We start from the raw sequence: 20,088 nt of genomic DNA, 5'->3' as shown, positions 1-20,088 counted from the left end.
TGTTGCCTTCAGTGTAACATTTTGCTGTAATATGTTGGGCAGAAAGTCCGACTCGACAGCCAATGTATGAACTGGGGTTTCAAGTTGGCATGGCCACTTTAGAGCACCTTGTCACAGAGTGTAAAAGCACCAGCCCAGTGGATTAAATTCCCACCACCAGAGGTTTTAGGCAGATTTACGATAGCTTCTTAGGAAATGTTGCTAGTAATTCAAATTAGTATCACCTTTAACCATAGCTATACTGATATCCTGGTATCCTGTTTCGTTGCAGCTCATCAACTCATTAGTATGGGTAGTTTTTACCCCCTTGTTGGAGCAAAAACATTGACCCAATGTGTCAGGTCAAATCCTCAACCCAATGTGCTAGCTAATAACCCAGTGTGTGGGAGCAGGAAAACGGTATCATTTATTTATCTATCAATGACTCTCTATTACAGAATTGCAAGTGGGTCTGGAACATAAATTCACCATGTATTTTTTGGTATATTTTTGCTAATGCTGACCTGGAGCTGAGTCGGTTCTGCCTCATTCTCTGCTCCTGTAGAAGCCGGGTGTTCTCCAGCTTGACCGGGCTCGGGATGAAGCCCACCTCACAGCCCTCCTTGACCAGACGCCCGATCCACCAATCGTTGTTGTATTTCTGCATGCGTAAAAACAGCCAGCCAGGCATTACTAGACGATCCCCCTCCACAGGATGGTGCAAACAAACCTCTTTGATGTGAAGGAAGTCTTTGGCTTCGAAAGATATGGCCATGCCTTGCACAGGAACGTCGTCGCTGGGGCCCGGGTTGTAGCCCACGTTTGTCCGCACGGCAAACGCAACCGGTTTGGTCTGGACGAAAATAAGAAGCGTTCAACAATTGCACAGACGTACACAGAATGGCCAAGGTGGCAAAAGTACTCACACTCTATATGTAAGTAGATTCTGAAATAGGACCTGAATAATATGGAGTATTTTTAAGATTGATGCCAATTCCGACATTTGGCAAAATAAAATTCTGATAACCAATTAATCAGTTGATTAAATTTAAATACATAATGAATAACCTTTTTTGGTCCCCTAACGCTTACAAAAAACAATAAAGCAATGAATTACATGCAGAATGTTTGACTGTTTAAAGGATCTTTGTGCAGTTTGTCACTTTTTTGCTCACGACTGCCACCTCTGGCCCAAAGCGTAACTGCAGAATCTGTGTCAGACTTGTTTAGGGTGCACGTGCGAGTACGTCCACAGTTGGCAAACGAAGACATGACTTCAAATGAGGTCAGAAAAACTCCGCCCCTCCACTCCCCAAACAAACTGTGGAGTGTGAGGGTCCGCACACTCTACTATAAAGGGAAGATAAAAAATGATGGGTGCAGTCAGAGTAAAACAGTCAGGGTTATTTGTACTCATCTGGGCATTGGTGGGGCATACATGATCTAGAAAAAGCTTTAATATTACCTTTTTAAATGGCACAATGCACCTTTAACTTTGGAATTTAATATTTTTTGCCTTTTTTTTGGGGGGGGGGGGTTTAAATGTCAAATCATTAAAAGAGCTAATATCGGCTAATTAATTGGTCAGGCCCTATTCTTAACTAGAAAAGTAAAAAGCACAAATGAATTTTTACATACAGTACACTAGTCGGTTTTGATAACCCGGCGAAATAGCAAAAAAAAATCTTCAAATGATATAGTTTTCCCTTAACTCAATTGTAATCTGTGTTACAACGTGTCATCCTCAGCGAATGCTGAAAAAGGTAACACATCAATTTTCGACAAATGTAAAGAGTAGAAGCCGAGTAAAGATTAAAAGTCAAGCGGACTACTGACCTTTGCTTTCTCGAGCGTGGCGAGGGCCTGCCTATCCGCCTCCTTCCTCAGGGCCTCGGGATCCTCCTCCAGGGACACATCAGAGTCCGACGGCCGGCTCGTGTAGGAGTCGGCCGAGCCCTGGCGCACAAGCATAAGAGTGTGAGGGACGTTCCGTGTGCTCTTTTGCACTTTGGCCATCTTTTCCAGTCTCCTGCCTATTTGTACGTCCATGTCGAGAACACTACGTGGCCTACATCGTCGCTCATATTAACAACTGAAAGCTGGCCCACTGTAATTTGAGGTGCTTTGTCCGCACAACAAAAGGTAGAGTCAACCATGCAGATAAGCCATCAGGTACACACCATTACTACACACACATATACACATAATGGCCCAAGGACTAGCCATTTCATTACGTAGACCTGCACACTCTGCTGAAAGCCAATACAAGAGCTGTATCAAGAAAATAATAAATAAATAATAAATAATTCTCAGTTATGTAGGGGAAACTAAATATTAAAAACCCATCTCAATAAGTGCAATCCAAATTATTTGTTTTTAAAAAAAATCATACATACTCAGTATATGTCAACATAATAATTGTTTAGGTGTGCCTAATGAAGTGACCAGTGAGTGCATATTTTTCATGCAGGGTAACTTGACTCCCCGCCACTGACCATATGCAGACACCCATCCCACTCCGAACGTGTCGACCCACTTCTGCTGCAGCGTGAACTTCTACTATGCTGTGTTTAAGAGTCTAATTTATATAACGCAACTCATTGTTTTTCTTTTTTTTCTTTTTCTTTTTAGGCCCCCAGTGCTTTGTAGGTGGTGCTGACAAGAGCGCCGACAGCTGAGTGCGCCAAGCAGAACAAGTGAGTCATGAGGTGTGGGCCTCCAAAATAGAGGTGAGAGCGCACAAAAGATGACATAAGCCATATGTAACCACAATGAACAAATTCCCTGCCGGCAAGTCATCCACACGTGTCATATTTGAAATGCCATCTTCAATGCTATGACCACAATGATGTTCGATTAGGTCCGTGTTTTCAGGTCGATACTGTGCTACTTTGAATTTCGACTTTAATTTGTGCTGTGTCGTGACCATACATTAATCTTAATCTGCATCTACACCTATCAGACTACCTCCGCAAAAAGTGAAATCCACAATATCGAAATAGCCCTCGGGATGTTTTTATAGCCTTTACGGCACTTATTTTTTAAGGTCTTTAAACAAACAAAAAATAATACAAACACGGAGAGAGCAAGAAGAGCACTGGATATTAAAAAAACAATGACATGTACCGATCCCGGAATCCCCTTTCTTCAAAAACTAACATACTTAACTTATCTCACAATATACATCAATAATCATGTCCAAACATACATGATAAAAACCAGCCAATGCTTTCTGTAGACGTAAAACGCAGGATGATAGAGGATTGCAATGTTCAATAATCTCTCTCTAATCTCTTCAGCAAAAATGAGGCTTCTCTTGAAACACTTCCTGTCTTCTCTACTCCTTTCAAATTCACACAGCACACAATCATGTGCTGCCACCTATTGGTTAAGAGTGGATTTAAATACCAAAATAAGTAACAACATTTTGTTATGACTGGAAAATTTAATCCGCTAAATAACAGGACACCTACCCTGAACCCACAATGGAGCGGGGTTTACAAAATTTGTATACAATTGAAATGAATTTAAATTCCTTTGTTCTGCCTCAACTAACAAAAATAAATAAATAAAATAATAAAAACAACACAAAAATTAATAAAGAGAAATATTATTGTATTGTAAAAAAAATAAACATATAAACATAATAAAAATTAATGAATAATGAATAAACTGGTTTTGTAAGGTGTAATGAAACAAAAAATCACAGACGCTGTACAATGCAGTTTATTTCTTTACAAAATCTTCTACTGTTTTGTAATGTTTTATACTTATTTACAATAATGTGCTACTTTTCTTTATTAAAAACCTCACCCCCAAAATTGAGTACGTTGAGGAGGTGGGCTGGGGGCTTGCAATGAATTAATGGCACTTTGATTCATTTCAATGGGGAAGATGGATCTGATTTATGGCAATTGTGGTCACAGTCTCAGAACAACTTCAACTCATAATATGGCACCAACTGTATTTGGGACTAGGCACTGGAAAGAAACAAGCACCTGACATGCTTTTTGCATGTGCACATACTATTAAGTGTGGAATGGATTTCTGTATGTCTGTGTAAGGCCTGAGTGTAAAAGCATTATTATTATAATGAGGAATGGGATCCGAGTCCAAACAAGTTATTGTATTGGCAGCTTTGAGGATTTGGTTACTGGATGATTTGGGGATGCTATAGGAGGCAAAAACAACAATGTGTGTGTGAGGAGTGCTTTCGCATGTGTGTGTGTTTGATGTCCCGCGCTGCCTTTCATGACTATCCTCGTCTCTCTTTGTGCAATTCCCAACCAAACGAGAAACACCAGAGTGTTGATTGTGGCTCAGCCACCTGTCGCATTGTACTGCTCGGCAGACTCGCATGTAGACACTCCCTGTTGCCGGGGCGACGGCACCCTCGCTAACTCCCGGTGTTCCTCCACACATACATGCTTAGCCACACACTGCCCCCACTTCCTGTTGCATCTCGGCGCATGTAATGAGGATGGCACCAGCCGCCCCCGCTGACCAGCTCTGACTCATCCTCTGGGAGCATCCCGACCATACGGGAAGTTCAACGCAGATTCTAATGGCTGACCTCGGACCAAAATAAAAGGCCCTGGGATGACGTCTGAAATAACTGACAAATGTTTGAGTCATGCAGCTTGTTGAGTCGTGTAACAAAAAAAAAAAAAAAGAGGCTGCTGTCCCTCCATCCATATTCTAAAGCAATAACTTCAAGATCACTTCATGAAACACTGCCAGCTATTTTAGAACATTTTGACTTTTTCAAGACACCCAGGATATTCTGGTAAATTATTATATATATATATATACACACACCAAATCTACCAAAAGAAAGACTCACTTATTCTTATTCTTCCTTTTCCTGTTCTTTTATTTTCAACAGTAGAACAAAGGTACGTTGAACAAATTGCATCAGTTTCTCCCAGCTGACTCAGAAACTGGCCTGATCTCATATCAATGATGCATTGCTGCCATCTACTGGTGATTGTTTGTCACTTAAGTTGTTTCTAAGTTTGACATTTCCAATGGAGCAGCATTAGACCCTAAGCCACCCATTGAAAAATGTAATTGACAAGTAAAGTACTAAGGATAGTAGGATAGTGATCGGCCCAGTATATGAATAGTAAAAATATGCATATACTGTAAATGATGCCCACTGAAATGCAGTTGAGAAAAGAAAAACATCAAATAATTTTTTACCCCCACAGCCCCCCACCCCACTTAAAAAAAAAGCTGATAAACATTAACTCTCCTATCCATCGCTTCCCAAAAAGTTAAAACAATTTTTTTTTAAATATTGGGGAACTAAAAAAAAAAAAGAAATCACATGCACAGCTATGGACAATTTTGAGTTTTCAATTAACCTAATTTGCATGTTTTTGAGACGTGGGAGGTATCCGGGGTGCCTAGAGAAATGAGAAACTCTATTGGATACAAAACAACAAAAGCCTCCAGGAACTCAAATCAACCAATCAGACGTTAAATCTTCTTCTCTCTCCCCCTTTCGTCTTCTCACCCTCATGTCACTGGGGCTGTGTCTCTAATTTAGCCGCTTGCTTCACGTCGCATACAGCTCCCTGTTCAAAATAGCTGTGGGTCACGTGACAGCTGAACTGCCTTGCCATTGGCCACCGCCAGGCTTGAGACCCCCACGGTGTCATAGTAACCACCTCAGCTGCATCCGTGTGGAGGAGGAGATGAGAAACTTGAGGATGGTGGTGGATGAATTTGAATGTGTTTGAAATAAACGATCACACTAAATCTGCTTTAATGGCCTTGAACATTAACATAGTGGGAATAATCCAGAGAATGGTGAAAAGGGGAGGTGCTCTGTCAGACGAGTTGCGTGCATTGTGATGCATTCGCACCTTCTTAGCAGTGATATTGAATAACTGAGTGGGGGAGGGAGACAGCCAGGCTCAGCAGAGAGGGCACGGTGGCAAATGGACTAGGGCTTTGGCTAATGAGGGTACCCATGGGCGCTTTCTCCGGAACCTGAAGAGATTGATTGGATTGAAAGACTAAAGGGGACAAGATGAGGCAGTGCCAAGGAACCTCCCAAATTCTCCTCTATAGATCTCTACATCGCTAAATATTTGTTTCCTTCTTGTACAAAATACGTTACAGAGTTTAAGGTACCAGGCAGTCTGCAAACTGGGTTATAAAGCCAAGTGATTGTCTTATTTCTGGTCTGGACAAGCCCAAAAGAAGGAATCCAAGTCTAGAGCAGGTCTATAGTCTTTTAGTCCATGTTTCAAGTCTTAAGTAATTTGGTCCGTTTTAAGCAAGTCCGAAGGCATGCGATCCAGACCTAAATTTATTTAATCCAAGTCTCAAAGCTTTTGGCCCAAATCCAAGTTATCATAATTTATCCCAAATCTAAATCATGAGGTCCAATTTGAAGGCTCCTGGCATTGCAGTCAGTCCAGTTAAAGTTGTATGTCATTTAGTCCAAGTCTTACGGTTTTTGATCTTGCAGTCTTATATTACGTCCAAAGTTAGTTTGGATCCGGGCTTCGCCCTTCCTGGGTGGAGTTTGCATGTTCTCCCCGTGCTTGCGTGGGTTTTCTCCGGGTACTCCGGTTTCCTCCCACATTCCAAAAAACATGCATGGCAGGTTGATTGGACACTCCAAATTGTCCATAGGTGTGATTGTGAGTATGATTGTTTGTCTCTGTGTGCCCTGCAATTGACTGGCAACCAGTTCAGGGTGTACCCCGCCTACTGCCCGAAGCCAGCTGGGATAGGCTCCAGCAACCCCCGCGACCCTTGTGAGGACAAGCGGTAAAAAAGAAAATGGATGGATGGAAGTTAGTTTGGAGGCATTAGGTCCAAGACTAAAGTAATTTAATCCCAATCTGGAGGCTTTTGGTGTGAATCTAAAGCAGGGGTCACCAACTCCGGTCCTCGAGTGCACCAATCCAGCATGTTTTGGATGTTTCAATCCTCCAACACACCTGATTCCTATAATCAGCTCATCAGCAAGCTCTAAAGAAGCATGATAACGATCCTGATCGTTTGAATTAGGTGCGTTCAAGGAGGGAAACATCCAACACATGCTGGATAGGTACCTTCTAGGACCAGAGTTGGTGATCCCTGGTCTAAAGCAAGTCCTTAAACAGGGGTGGGAAAATTTGGTCCTCGAGGGCCGAAGTCATACAGGTTTTGCAGGTTTCCCTCTTCCAACACAAGCTGATTCCAATCAACAGAATCGTTATCAGGCTTATACAAAGCATTGCTGATGAGCTGATCATATATCAGCTGCGTTGGAGAAGGGAAACATCCAAAACCTGCAGGACTCCGGCCCTTGAAGACCAGGTTTCCCCACCCCTGTCCTAAGACACCAAGTCAAGTTAAAAACATTTGGTCAAAATGTAGCATCATTTAGTCCAGTCAATGTAATTTGGCTTAAAGGCAAACCTTCAGTCATTTCCATAGTCCGGGTAATACAGCTTTTGCTTTTTACAGCTTACAGTCATACACTAAGTTGAGTGGCCCAAGTCTAATGCAACTATGAAGTCATTTAGTCTTGGTCTTCGAGCTCCAGCTTTAAGTTTGAAGTCATTTATCATTATCAATATTAACAATCATGCAATCAAAGTCTGAAACAGTCATTTAGTCCGAGTCTGATGATGTTTGGTATAAATCTCAAGCAACTCAATTACGAATTGATGTTAGTCATCTTTAATTCTGTTTTCTGTACAGTACAGTCCAAAAATGAATGCCAGCAGAGAGGTACATGATGCATGGTTTTAACACAAGACAGTCGTCCATAGAGATGATGATGATAGCAACTGAACGCAAACACCCACGTAGGGTAATTTTCTGCCATGATATTCAAGAGCAAAGAATTCTAAAGTAAAAACAACCTGAATGACCTCTTTGTTTTGTGCTTAGAAGTGGTCTGAATGGCAAGACTGGAGTGCCTGGATGCCACACGAGGGAAAAAAAGCAACCGACAAAAACGAATCACGTCTAAAACACAAGAAGAGCGGCTGAGAGCAGCCATCTTTATTTGCTCTGTCACAACGGTGCCATGGCAACCAAGTCTGAAGGGTTTGGAGGTCACTGGAGATGTGAGTCATGTGTTCAAGTTTGTTTCCTTTTTTTCCATGAGAATGCTATAAATATGAAAATATAATTTCATTTGCCACTTCTTTGCAAACATCTACTATTTACCATGTAATGTTTAAAAAGTTGTATCCAAAAGGCAAATAAGGTTACAAACTATTACAAACTGCTCTTGAATGATGCAGTATACTGTAGTTGCACACCACACAATAGAATAATAATAGAATTATTTCTAAATTAATACCTCTCTGACAGTGTCAATAAAAACTGGGCATTATTTCTTCTGCACAATTTTGGATGCAGCTACAGTATCTCAGAAAAAAATTACAGATATAAAGAATTCATAAAGCAAATGCAATGTATAAAGCCATTATTAAAGCACAATAGAAAGTGATTTAAGTTGTTAGTTGTAAAAGTGTAATTTCATTCGTGTTTTAAAGCAAATACAACATCAACTGAATCTGTAACATCCAATTGTCATTGAAGAAACGAACAAATTCATCTTGCAAAGTAGGAAGATTACGTAATTGTGAAAGTGTATGACTAATTACTTTGACATGACATTTATCAAGTATATATTTTTGTAATTCAAGATTTGTAGGAAAATAATATTAGATTGCATACTGATCTTAAATTAATTGTGTTATTAAAATAAATAAAATATAGACCATTCAGTCTATGAATATAAATTCAATGTAAAATGCATTGAATGAATAATTTAATCGGTTTAGTTTATGATGCTTTTATCACAAATGACTGAAGTTTCCCCCCAAAAAATCACCATCAACATCCAGATTGGTTGGATCGATACATAAACAAAGTGGAAAGTCTCCCCATGAAATGGCCACAGTGCCGAGCCGGAAGGCTGACTGGCCAGTGCGCATAGCACTAGACACAACCATTGCGACTGGAAGTCTAAATTAAAAACACAGAGCCGTCCCAGCAGCTGTGGTACACCCAAAATGGAATTACAAAGCAAGCCGCTGACCCAGAGTTACGGTGCCATTAGGACGTAGGGGGGCAAATTAATATTTCCAACCCGAGTTGCTACATATCAGAGCAAAAAAGGCACCCGCCAAGGCCTGGGCGCACACACGCTGTTAGTCCAACAAATTGCTTCCGAAAATTCTACAACATTCTTCTTACCACGGCGGGCCGCTGAATCCGCTCAGTCCTCTCCATGCCTCCTTTGCCACACTCTCCTCACCACGGCCGACCCAGGGGGGTGGGGGGGCAGTGCCGGAGTCCACAGACCTTGTGTGTGTGTGTGTGTGTGTGAAGTGGCAACTAGTGTGTGTGTGTTAGCTTGACAAGTGTACATGAGCAGAGAAATCCAGAAAAAAAGTGCAGTGTGTGTGAGAAAAACCAGGAGACGTTCTCTTAACCTCCAGCCCCTTTGCGCCCACCCCACCGCACTCGCCCGTATACCTCCACAACCCAAAGGAACGTGACCCTTGTGTAAAGGAAGGGAACTGGAGCCAGTGGGACGGGGGTCGGGTTGCAGGACTTGTGCTACATTTGCAAACTGGGGAAATATATTTAGCCGCGGGCCCGGCAGGAACAGGGACGTAAGTGCGCTGAGGCCAAGGAGGAGGCTTGGTATGCAGCCGTCAGCCATCCAATGCCCCAGCTGACGTTGGATGGGATGGGGCAGCGCCCAGGGAAACCCCCCTCCCCCCTGCAGCTCACTCACTCACTCACTCACTCACTCTGCTGCTGATGATCTCTTATGGACACACAGAATTCTGTCCAGGACCACTTTGAAACAACTGGCTGCAGACAAATTCCACAAATAAGAGACTAAAGACCATTGGTTCAAATCTGGAGACATTTGGTTTGAATCTGAAACAATTCTAAAAAGTAGTTGATCTAATAGATTTTTTTGTGGTCACAATCCATAGTCACCTGTTACAACTCAAAAGTCATATGGCTCAAGTCTTGAGTCTTTAGTTGCAAGTTGTAAATCCAAGCCATTTACCGCAGTCCAAAGTGTGCCCCAAGTCATTTAAAGCAGGTCTTAACTAGGGGTGCACCGATCACAATTTTTTGGACCAATCACCGATCCTCCATCTTTAAAAAGTCCGACTTGACGATCCTGATTTCTGATGATCCTGATTTGTTCCATAACCAACAGCATACACCTTCTATGTTCCAATCTTGTTTTGCTGTAAAACATTGAACAGCACCCGTGAAACAATACAAAAAGAAAAGCCTATTAGTCATCTCACAGCAGAAGAGGACAGTGGCGGATTTTTTCAGACATCTGCGGAGGGAGATGCGTTCGGTTGACAAGACTGATTCTATTTTAACGGATCGGCCGATCACCAATCACCCAAATCAACGTTCATCTCGGGTCAAAAGTAATTTTGTCTAAACTTCTGACAAAGACGTGATAAAACTCCTAAATCTTACTGTCCCAATCTAAATCCAACTCTTAATCCCTAGATCAAGTCTTCAGACATTAGACCTAAATCCAGGTCTCGGATAGGTCTTAACTTAAGAAATCAAAATCCCAGAACAAATTAAAAGTCCTTTGTTTAAAGCAAGTGGTCATTGTTCAATTTCAAATCCTAAATCATCTGGACTAAAACATCAGGTCTAAAGCAGGTCAAAAGCCATTTTGTCCAGGTTTAAACCTAGCTCTGGTTCTAAGCAGTTTTTAACAAGTCTAGAGCAAATCTTTTATTTTTTGGCCCAAATCTAATGCCCGTCTTAAGTTATTAGGCCCAAGTCAAAAGCCTAATGCAAGTACCAAGTCATTTAGCAGATGTAAATCAAATCATCTAATCAAATATAAAGTTATTTCAATTTCGAGTCTTAAGTCAAGTTGTCCAAGTCCAAAACTTTTTGGGTGCTGTCTAAAGCAGGTCTTTAGTCCAGCTCCAAAACCCCCTGAAGTTTCAAGTCATTTATACCAGGTCCAATTCCAATATCATCTGGTCTTATTCTAATGGAGGTCGAAAGAAAAAAATGAAATGAAATGAAATCTACAGCTCGGATTTCAAATCTAGCAGAAACGGAAGCCCAGGAATAAAGCGGGATCTATTTTTTTATATAATTCAAGGGGCATTACAGATAGATTACTTGTCCTTTCACTAGTTAAATGAATGGCCATTGTGTCCACTAGAGGGCAACCAGTGACCCAATCAGCAGCCACCCATAGCTGATGACAACACAGTCAGCAGGCGAGGGTGAAAGCAGGGAGATCTACCAGTTGGTCTTACTTTGCAACAACTGGGGCTCTGCTGGGATTCACGTGTCACCACTGACAACAGCACCGTACAACTCTATGGACCAATGGATCTCAAACTCGTTTCCTTCTATGCTGTTGGTGGTACATGTCAGCTCGTGATGATAAATATGGAATTTCATCAATAAGTGGGTTGAAATGTTGAAAACAGAATTCCTGGGTGTAGGCATAGCTAGCTAGCTAACTACATGCAGTAGCGGTAGAAATTATGGACTGCACCGTAGTGAAGAAGGGGCGACTCATGCCGGTTGCTCAAATGTGTCACAGGGGCACGTTTTTTTCTATGGAAAAAAAATCTGGGAAACTGAAATGGTATAAAACAGTTTAACATTACACTGTATCATCACAATTGAGTATGACAGACTTCTCAGTCTTTGCGTGTTTTTAGCAATTATCTTAAAACATGTATTTAGAAACAAATCTTTGAATTCACTGTACATGTCTTGTAGTAAAATGATTCTTAGTCATAAATTAATGTGAATGGTTTTATACTATCATCGGTGTATCCGTAGTACAAAATCACATGCCCTCACATCCACAGTATGTCATTGCCCAGGAAAGCGCAGCACACATCAGCAGCATTCGTGGCAGACAGTCATCTTCATCGTATTTTTGTTGAACTTGACGCGCGAACGAGGCTACGCAAACACGTAGGCCGCGGTGGCGCCCACGCTCAAAAACAGAGCGCCATCGAAGCACCGTCTCCCTCGCATCTCCATCCCACTGTGGCTTCGCACACGGGGAGATTCAGTGGCCTGGTTGCCATAGAAACCAAGCCCCGGTGTACCAGCCAGCGCCGCCGACGGTTGATTTTGTGTGTGTGCGTGCGTGTTTGAATGAGTATGCTCTTGCGTAGGTGTGTGTGAGACTGTACAGTAAAGCCTATACGGGGCCTGGCTTTGAGCAAAGAGAAATGGAAAATGGAGTGAATGTACACAACCTATAGGGTGCCTACAAGCTTGGTGGTGGTGTTTTCCATATGAAAAGACAGGGAGTCAGGTGCATGCCAAAGCAACAGGTCCCGCTATAAACCAGAATGAAAGATTTGAACAACTCTCACATGTCATTCGATTCAAGTCTCAAGTCCTTAGTTTGGTTTGGCGCCAAAAGCTCACATGAGGTCACTCGATTTGAGCCTATGTCAATATCCAAGTTAATTAGTCCAAATCAGTCCAGGTCTAAAATGTCTAATCAAAGTCTAAACCCAACCTGAATTCCAAGGCCTTTGGTCAATGTATTATCAAATTCGAACTAAATGACTCCAAGTTATGTTGTCAGAAAGTCACCAAATCAAAGTCTAACACCAAAGTTTACAACATTTAATTCTAGTTCCAAACAAGTCTGAATTAGTCCAAAATAATTTCATCTAAAATCATTTGCTAAATTAGTCCAAGTGAAAAGCGGGATTTAAATAATCTGACCCGGTTTAAAAGCAACCTACGCTCCAATTGAGTTCAATTAATATAAAACATGTATAGAGCTATTCATTTGCAGCCTAAAATCATGTGGTCTAAGTCTAAAGCAAATCTGTAGCCGTTGCGTCAAGTCTGATGAATCAAGAAACATAATCTAAAGTGTGGCCAAGTCCAAATTCAAAATAATGCAGTCCGATTATGGCAGGTCAAAAGTAATTCTAAAGCCAACATAAGTTAATTTGTCTAAATCAAGTAATAAAGAATCAGTACTAAGTTATTCTGTTCTAGTTAAAAAGAACTCCAGAGTCCTTCGGTCAATGTCGTTAGTTCTTTGGTCTAAAGAAGATTCATTTGGTCTAAGTCTAAAGGAAGTCTGTGGTCATTTGACCAAAGTTTAAGGAACGTAGGCCCCAGTTTAAAGCAAATGCAAGTTTTTGTCTTGATGTCTTAAGCTGATGTAAGTTTATATTGGTGCCAGGTCAATTATTCCAAGTCAAAAGCAGGTTTTATATCATATGGTCCATGTTTAAATCCACCTCAGGCTCAAAATACTTTAGCCCAAGTCAAAATCAAGATGATTTAGTCCAGGGGTGGCCAAGTTCGGTCCTCGAGAGCCACTATCCAGCCTGTTTTCCATGTCTTCCTCCTTCAGCGCAGCTGATTCTAATGATCAGCTCATCAGCAAGCTTTGCAGAAGCCTGACGACGATCCTGATCATGAATCAGGTGTGTTAGCGGAGAGAAACATGGAAAACAGGCTGGATAGTGGCTCTCGAGGACCGAACTTGGCCACCCCTGATTTAGTCATTCAGACAAAACCTCAAAGTGAGTTCACCTAAGTAGTCTAAAGTCATACATTGTATTTTTTCTGATCCTTGATCCCAAGTCTGAAGCAGTGAATCTTAAGTCACTGTGCCAAGTCAATTAAGTCTCAAGCCAGTCTAAAGTAATTTGGGGCCAAGTGAAGCCCCCCAAGATCTCATCCAAGTCAAAAGCCAAACTTAGTTCCAGCTCATTTGTTCCAAATCTATCGCAAGTTTCAAGTCTTTTAGTCCAAAACAAGTCATTAGGATTTAGTCGGTGGTCATTCTATCAAAATCTAATTCAACTCAACACTCATCTGGTCGTGGTCCAAGTAATTAAGTCTAAGTTTGAATGGGCTCTTTGCACATCTTAATACCATTCCTTTATTTCCTGTCTTTCATGAGTGGACAAATTGATTAATCCAGGACAGGTGTGTCTGGCCATTGTCGTCGTGGCTACTGAGGTCAGGCACACCCGGATTCATCAGATTGTTCAATCATGAAAGACGGAGTGGTATTGAGTTCAGGAAGTAGTGGATTTGTGCAAAGAACCCATTAAAAGTCAAGACATTTGGTCCAAGTGGTCTAGTTTTAGTTCAGTCACGATGCTCTAAGTACTTTGTCCCTAGTCTTGAGTGAGTTGAGGAAGCAATCACAGATTAAGATCAGTGTTATACCATAGACAAAGTTGCAGTTTTTGCTGTTGTTACATTTGGTGCAACCCCTTTTACTTGACCCTGTGATGTGATACTCAACAGGATAAGGGTCCAAGTAGCCAAGCGAGATGAATGTTACCTGTCGGACGAAGCTGTTGGACGTGGTGTCGGACGAGGTGCTTCCATCGGAGCGTTTGAAGCGGCTCTTCCTCTTGGCGTACTTGCCCTGCGGAAAGTGAGAAGGGTGGGTGTGAGTTTGAAAGAAAAATAAAAGTTTGCCTCCACACAGTCATTTATCTTAACAGATTGTTTTAAAAGCCCCGGCCTCTGTACGCGATGGAATCATGGATAAGGCGACATTAGCCTGAGAGGGAACACACACACACACATAATTCACGAGCAGCCGCGGCGACTCCTCATTTTTCATGTTCTGTTGCAACCCTCTAATCAGATTGGCGGACCCCTGCCAAATGGGTTCTATCCGGGTTGGGCAGAGGCCGCTCATTACATTAGAAGCCCACCGTGCCCACATTGCCATGGTTACGCAATGCCGACTAATCACGTTTGTGTTGAGATGGCCTGTTCTTTTTCTTCCTGTGTGAAGAGAAGAGCTGTTGCATCAGAACAAAAACGCACACACTGGAAATCCACCCGTTTTTATCTTCCTCGGGGGCTGCCATTTTACGCTTATGTTTGTGAGGTAAGCCCTGGGCAACTGTGATGTCATTTTCAGTCAACAGCAAGTGGCAAAATGGCCGCCTCCTGAGATGGAGCAACATGGGAGGATTTTGCTGCTTAATTCATATTCCACAAACGCAATATTAATCAAAATGCAGTGCTTTAGACTAGTGGGGGCGCATACAACATATTATTGTAAAAAACATTTTTGGGTTGACTTCCCCTTTAAATAATGATTCAATTAAATTGTATTGCATTATTTGCATATAAACAAATATTCTCAAAGGTGAATGCAATGTAATGTGAAATACAACTCAACTGTACTAAATCAAACTTATTATTTGTTTCTTGCTTTGTAGCGTCAACAAATGCATGTGGGTGCACCACGGAGGCAATGTAGCGATGGGGCGGCTCCTTCTCAATGGGGAGGGGGGAAAAAAAAGGGCAGGCAAATGCCAGCACCAGGAAGCGCAGGGGGCATCTTGTTGGTAAATGTCCCACCAGATTAAAAGAAGTGTATAATTAAAGAGGAAGCGAGTAGGGGTGTTTATTCAAGTGGAAGCCTGGTGGGGCAAACTTCATTTCCTGGCTCCGGGTGATACCTTCAGATCAATGCGATTAGTTGTATCACAATTAACTGTAATTCCTACAATTTCGGTTGTCTCGATTGGTATCACAAAGCAAACTTTGTAGATGCATCGTTGTCCGGCGACCTGAATCAAGCTAAGGGGAGTGGTTGCTCCTTTAAAATCCAAATGTTGACCAGTGAGCTTCAAAAGATCAATTGCAATAACACTTCTTTTTTTTTTTGACACATCAGACATAAGATGTCGACGTAGCTTCAAACACTCTCTAGACATCTTTTCCTGTTAAAAAGATTGGAAATGGCATTAATATGATACAGCCTCCTTAAGAAAACAACGAAAAAAATTATGTTGTTGTGTATTATAACAAGGAAAAAGAGCATTCCATAATACAGTATTGTATTTCATAAAACGTAGAGTAATGACAGATTTAAATACAATTATAAATAAAGCTCACATTTTTAAGACATTGTACATTGTCCTCTCAGATCCTCAGTACAGCACTAATAGTCATTCTTCACAGAGGATAAAGAATATACGACAGTGGGTGGGTTACCATCCACCTATTTTTATTAGAATTTTCAAGAATTGCGAAAAAGAAATGGAATGGAAACGCCAGAAATTCGCAAAAAGGCCCAAAATTCGCAAAAAAGTTTTTACGCTTGAAGGGGGTGGTTTTTGAAGCATTTTTGGCGATGGAAACAGGTTTTGCCAACAAGACAAAACTACATCCGTTCCGTCCGTCAAAACCAACATTCCCACCTGGAACTCCCCATTGTCCCAAAGTTCCGTCACTACAAAGTCATCTCGCGGCGCATATTCACAAAAGAAGAGCGGATGGAAACAGGTATAAGTCGTATGTCCGTTGTGCGCATTTTCACAAAATTTGCATAAAATTTTCGAAACATTTGGATGGAAACCTGACTATGGAGTAGTGTTATAGTGTCTATCTACATGTATTACTGCACCATTTGTGTTCAATTCTTTTTGTGTTTAGAGTGACAGTAAACTTCAACTAGGAGTGTCAATAAACATTTTTGAAAAACTCTTAAGTGGAGTCACTTGTAACTCAAGACACCACTCTGCATATTTTGCATCTTTATGTGTCAAAAAACAAGTGCACTATTAGGTTTTAGTGACCTCAGACTGACTGACATTACTGAGGTCAAAAAGTGGAGCTACAGCACATACATTTTTTTAGTGGCATCAGACGCAAGTTGAGACTCAAGTTTAAACTTCCTGGTACATGGAGAACTTTGAGGGGGCAGAGAGGATGAGGAGGATGGCGGGAGTGGGAGTGAAGGCATGGTTGGTTGTGATGGTTTCTCTTTCTGCATGTGGAGAGACAATGAGCGTGCTCAGCGTGGGTTTGTTTGTTCCGCTTTTCACCAACAACAACAATATACAGTGCTGTGTTGTGTTATGTTCCGTTCCCATACTCAGTTCCCCCAAAAAAGAAAGGCGCAGCCTATTAGTGGCTGCTGTGAAGTGACACCATATGGAGAAGTCAGGAATATCAATACTCACAAATAAATCATGGAAGCAAAAAACAAATAAAGACACACTCACCTGCCACAATATTATTTATGCCTGCGCAAATCGAAAGCAAGGGTCTTCAAGTCTGGTCCTGGAGATCTCCTATTCAACCGGTTTTTCATTTATCCCTCCTCCAGCCCAGCTGGATCAAATGATCAGCTCATTATCAAGCTCAGCAGAAGCCCGATAACGACCCTGATTATTTGATTCAGCTGTGTTGGAGGAGGGAGACATGGGGAAAAAGGCTGCATCGGGGCATTCAAGGACCGGACTTGGGGACCCCTCATCTAAAGTAAATTCATTTGAGGAATAATACAATGAGGTCAAATGAGGCTTTTTTTATGTTACCAATTACAACATGCAACAAAGATAAAGCATTTCAAACAACATCCCCCAAGAAAAAAGAAATTGGCTGAAGGTAAACAAATACTAAAGGACAAAAACAAATGTAAAACAGTCACGTGTTTTGCTTATAATTCATGTATTTATTGTTTGTGGTAAGGGAACAAAACCAAACTAATTTTAATCATCATATATATTTTTAATCAATCTGCCTATTAATCAGTTATCGCAATTTTATTCTGCCAAATATTGGAATCTGCAACAGCCTAAAAAAAAAAAATGTATCGGTCGGACCCCATTAAAATGATTAAAATTAATTTTATGATAATGTTCCATGCTTTTATTAATTTTAAACTAAATAAAATTAAATAGAAAAACACAGTTTTTATTTTCCATTTTATTAACTGGTATTAATATTTATGCATCTGGCATAGCTGCTAAACTCATTTCAGTCAAATCATTTTTGCTCTGTAAAAATATGAAAACATTTATTATATCGTATCATTGTTCCTATTAATTGTTTCTCCTAGTTGACCTTATAACAAAATATGTTGATTCAAACATTAGAAACGACATGGACAATAATAAATTACAACTTAAACTTAAATTACAACTTCAAACGTGAGCATTATCATCTTTGTAGAGGCACAATTATTGATTGGACGGCTCAGTAGTCTGTGTAGGTCTACCTAATGAAGTGGCAAGATTGTAATGATTTTCTTTACGATAAAATGTGTTCTTATGTGTCTCCTACTTTCTCTAATGACACAACGTTGTGTGTGTAGTTAAAGGCGTGGCTTTGCGTCGCATCCAATGGACTTCCTTGTATCGTTTATCACACCGCTGTGTACACAAAAGCTGATTATTAACCATCAATTACCATCTGCTCACATGCAAAAACACATAATAATCTATTATAATATATGGGAGGAAAATTAAAGTTTATTCACATAGAAAGTCTTCTTGTTCGCGAATCAGCTCATTGAAAGCTAATGTGCAAGTGGCAAACAACCTGTTAATCGGTTTTTGAAAACACGCGCAACATTGAATACGCTGCCAGAAAACGGGTGCAGTCTAATTGTTTGTCATGTCTTTTTTTTCTCTCTCTCTCTCTCTCTCTGTCTCTCCTTAATCCTCTCTTGTTCTTACCTGTGATTGAGGATGGGGGTCGAACATGTCCATTTGGATCTCCTGGGTCGAGGTGGAAGGCGTCCTGGACATACTACTTTTCTGTACCATTGATTTAACTTTTGGCCCTTATCAAAGAATGTCTTTTAGGCGGGGAGATGTTTTACGTCAGTGTCCACGGACTCATCTTTGTCGTGTCAGTAGGGCTCGCCTCGCCGATGCTGAGTGGAATGGCAACAGCTGCCTTTGCTGCGAGCCAGCGGACGAGAGCGGAGGAAGGAAGCACCGTGCTGCCAAGTTCGCGAAAGACTACCTATAAACATCCGGTTGTCGCCTTCAAAATAATATAGTGTGGACTTTTTGGGGTTTTTGGTGCTCGGGCGAGTCAAACCCATGGTTTCGTTTTTTGTTGTTGTTGTTGTTGTTGTTTTTTAAGAATATGGTTGGTCCTCCGCCCCACAATGCTTTTTCATAACATTTTAAAGGAATAAAGGAGGATAGAATGGAAACAAATGCTGTTTGTATAATTTTAAGAGAATGCTTTTATTTCAAAGGCCTGAAGTTCTAGCTTCCCGTATGTGTGTTTGTATACATTGATGTTGTTTCTCTCTCCAGCTGTTGATGGGGGAGATCACACCCACCCACAAAATGTAGTAATATTATATTAGTGTATACATGTAGCTAATATATATATATATATATATATATATATATATATATATATATATATATATATATATATATATATATATATATATGCATATATGTATTAGATATAAAAAGGTGCTCCTGAATATTACATTTTTCAACTATTGATTACTTTAGGTGACAGTCCTATATGCATGGACAATATGGTATACCTGCACCATTTTATCCTTAGGTCTTTATTTATTTATTTATTTGTTTGTTTGTTTATTCATTATTTTGTAAACACTCTGAGTTGCATATGTATGATTAGGTGCTATATAAATAAAGTTGACTTGACTTGGTTATCCATATTACAATATAGTGGTGCCCTTATATTAAGAGTTTGATTCATTCTCAAAACTCAAAACATTTTTGCAACAGTAATGACATAATCAAATAGAATTAAAACTAATTAAATATTTTTTGTCTCACTGAATCTGTTGAATGGCCATTGTAAGGTCATTTGGTGAGCCCATTTTGGCTACCAACACACACAGATGGATACACTGTACTGTTCAATACTGTTTATTGTGATGTTTCAACTCATCACTCAAGTCATCAGGCCAACACTAATAGCCATTTTCCTTGAAATTTATGACTATTTATTAGTGGCCTACTGGTATATTGTCTGGCTGCCTTGCAGTTGCTGCACCAAATATGGCTGTTTTAAAGTACAAGGTGTAGCTGTTTTTATTTTTTGTTTAGTTTAACAGTAAACTTTAGCTGGGTGTTGCAATAATCAGCTTGAAGCTTCTTTTTTGAACAATTCTTCACTCATCTCCCCCGCTGACAAAATGTGGTTTGGTATTTTCTGTTATTGAAGATTTGCGATATTCTACCCACAGCGTTTGCAGAACTTGCCCAAGCTATCCTTCACATACGTATTCTATAGATCTAATATTGTGCTTGAACATGCTACATGAATGTGACATCCTGAAGAGGGACTTTTAGGAGATCT

The 20,088-nt window shown here is 40.6% G+C and overlaps 1 protein-coding gene and 1 long non-coding RNA gene across 9 annotated transcripts in view; one reads left to right on the top strand and one right to left on the bottom strand.

Annotated features, from left to right (window-relative positions):
• The window catches only part of cacnb1 (calcium channel, voltage-dependent, beta 1 subunit), a 36,370-nt gene extending 17,648 nt beyond the window's left edge, over window positions 1-18,722 (bottom strand). Inside the window, exons 1-5 of one of the 2 annotated variants that reach the window (XM_077556117.1) lie at window positions 18,465-18,722; window positions 14,315-14,401; window positions 1,816-1,935; window positions 710-832; window positions 504-640 (exon numbers count right to left, since the gene is read on the bottom strand). In XM_077556117.1, the coding sequence (XP_077412243.1) occupies window positions 504-640; window positions 710-832; window positions 1,816-1,935; window positions 14,315-14,401; window positions 18,465-18,554 (557 nt within the window). In that variant the 5' untranslated portion in view covers window positions 18,555-18,722. The remainder of the gene's footprint in view (window positions 1-503; window positions 641-709; window positions 833-1,815; window positions 1,936-14,314; window positions 14,402-18,464) is intronic. The other variant, XM_077556116.1, reaches the window with a different exon arrangement.
• LOC144042974 (uncharacterized) overlaps window positions 1-19,080 on the top strand; it is a 32,960-nt gene extending 13,880 nt beyond the window's left edge. For 4 of the 7 annotated variants that reach the window (XR_013291030.1, XR_013291028.1, XR_013291031.1 and 1 more), the window contains 5 exons: window positions 2,611-2,708; window positions 7,687-7,798; window positions 7,879-8,057; window positions 14,278-14,419; window positions 18,648-19,080. This is a non-coding gene — a long non-coding RNA (uncharacterized LOC144042974). The remainder of the gene's footprint in view (window positions 1-2,610; window positions 2,709-7,686; window positions 7,799-7,878; window positions 8,058-14,277; window positions 14,420-18,647) is intronic. The other 3 variants (XR_013291032.1, XR_013291033.1, XR_013291034.1) reach the window with 3 other exon arrangements.
• The last annotated feature ends 1,008 nt before the right edge of the window (window positions 19,081-20,088 follow it).

Source organism: Vanacampus margaritifer, chromosome 2, assembly GCF_051991255.1.
Source record: "Vanacampus margaritifer isolate UIUO_Vmar chromosome 2, RoL_Vmar_1.0, whole genome shotgun sequence".
NCBI classification, from domain to species: Eukaryota; Metazoa; Chordata; class Actinopteri; order Syngnathiformes; family Syngnathidae; genus Vanacampus; species Vanacampus margaritifer.
Note: the sequence above shows the minus strand (reverse complement) of the source record. Positions and strands in the feature narration are given on the sequence as shown.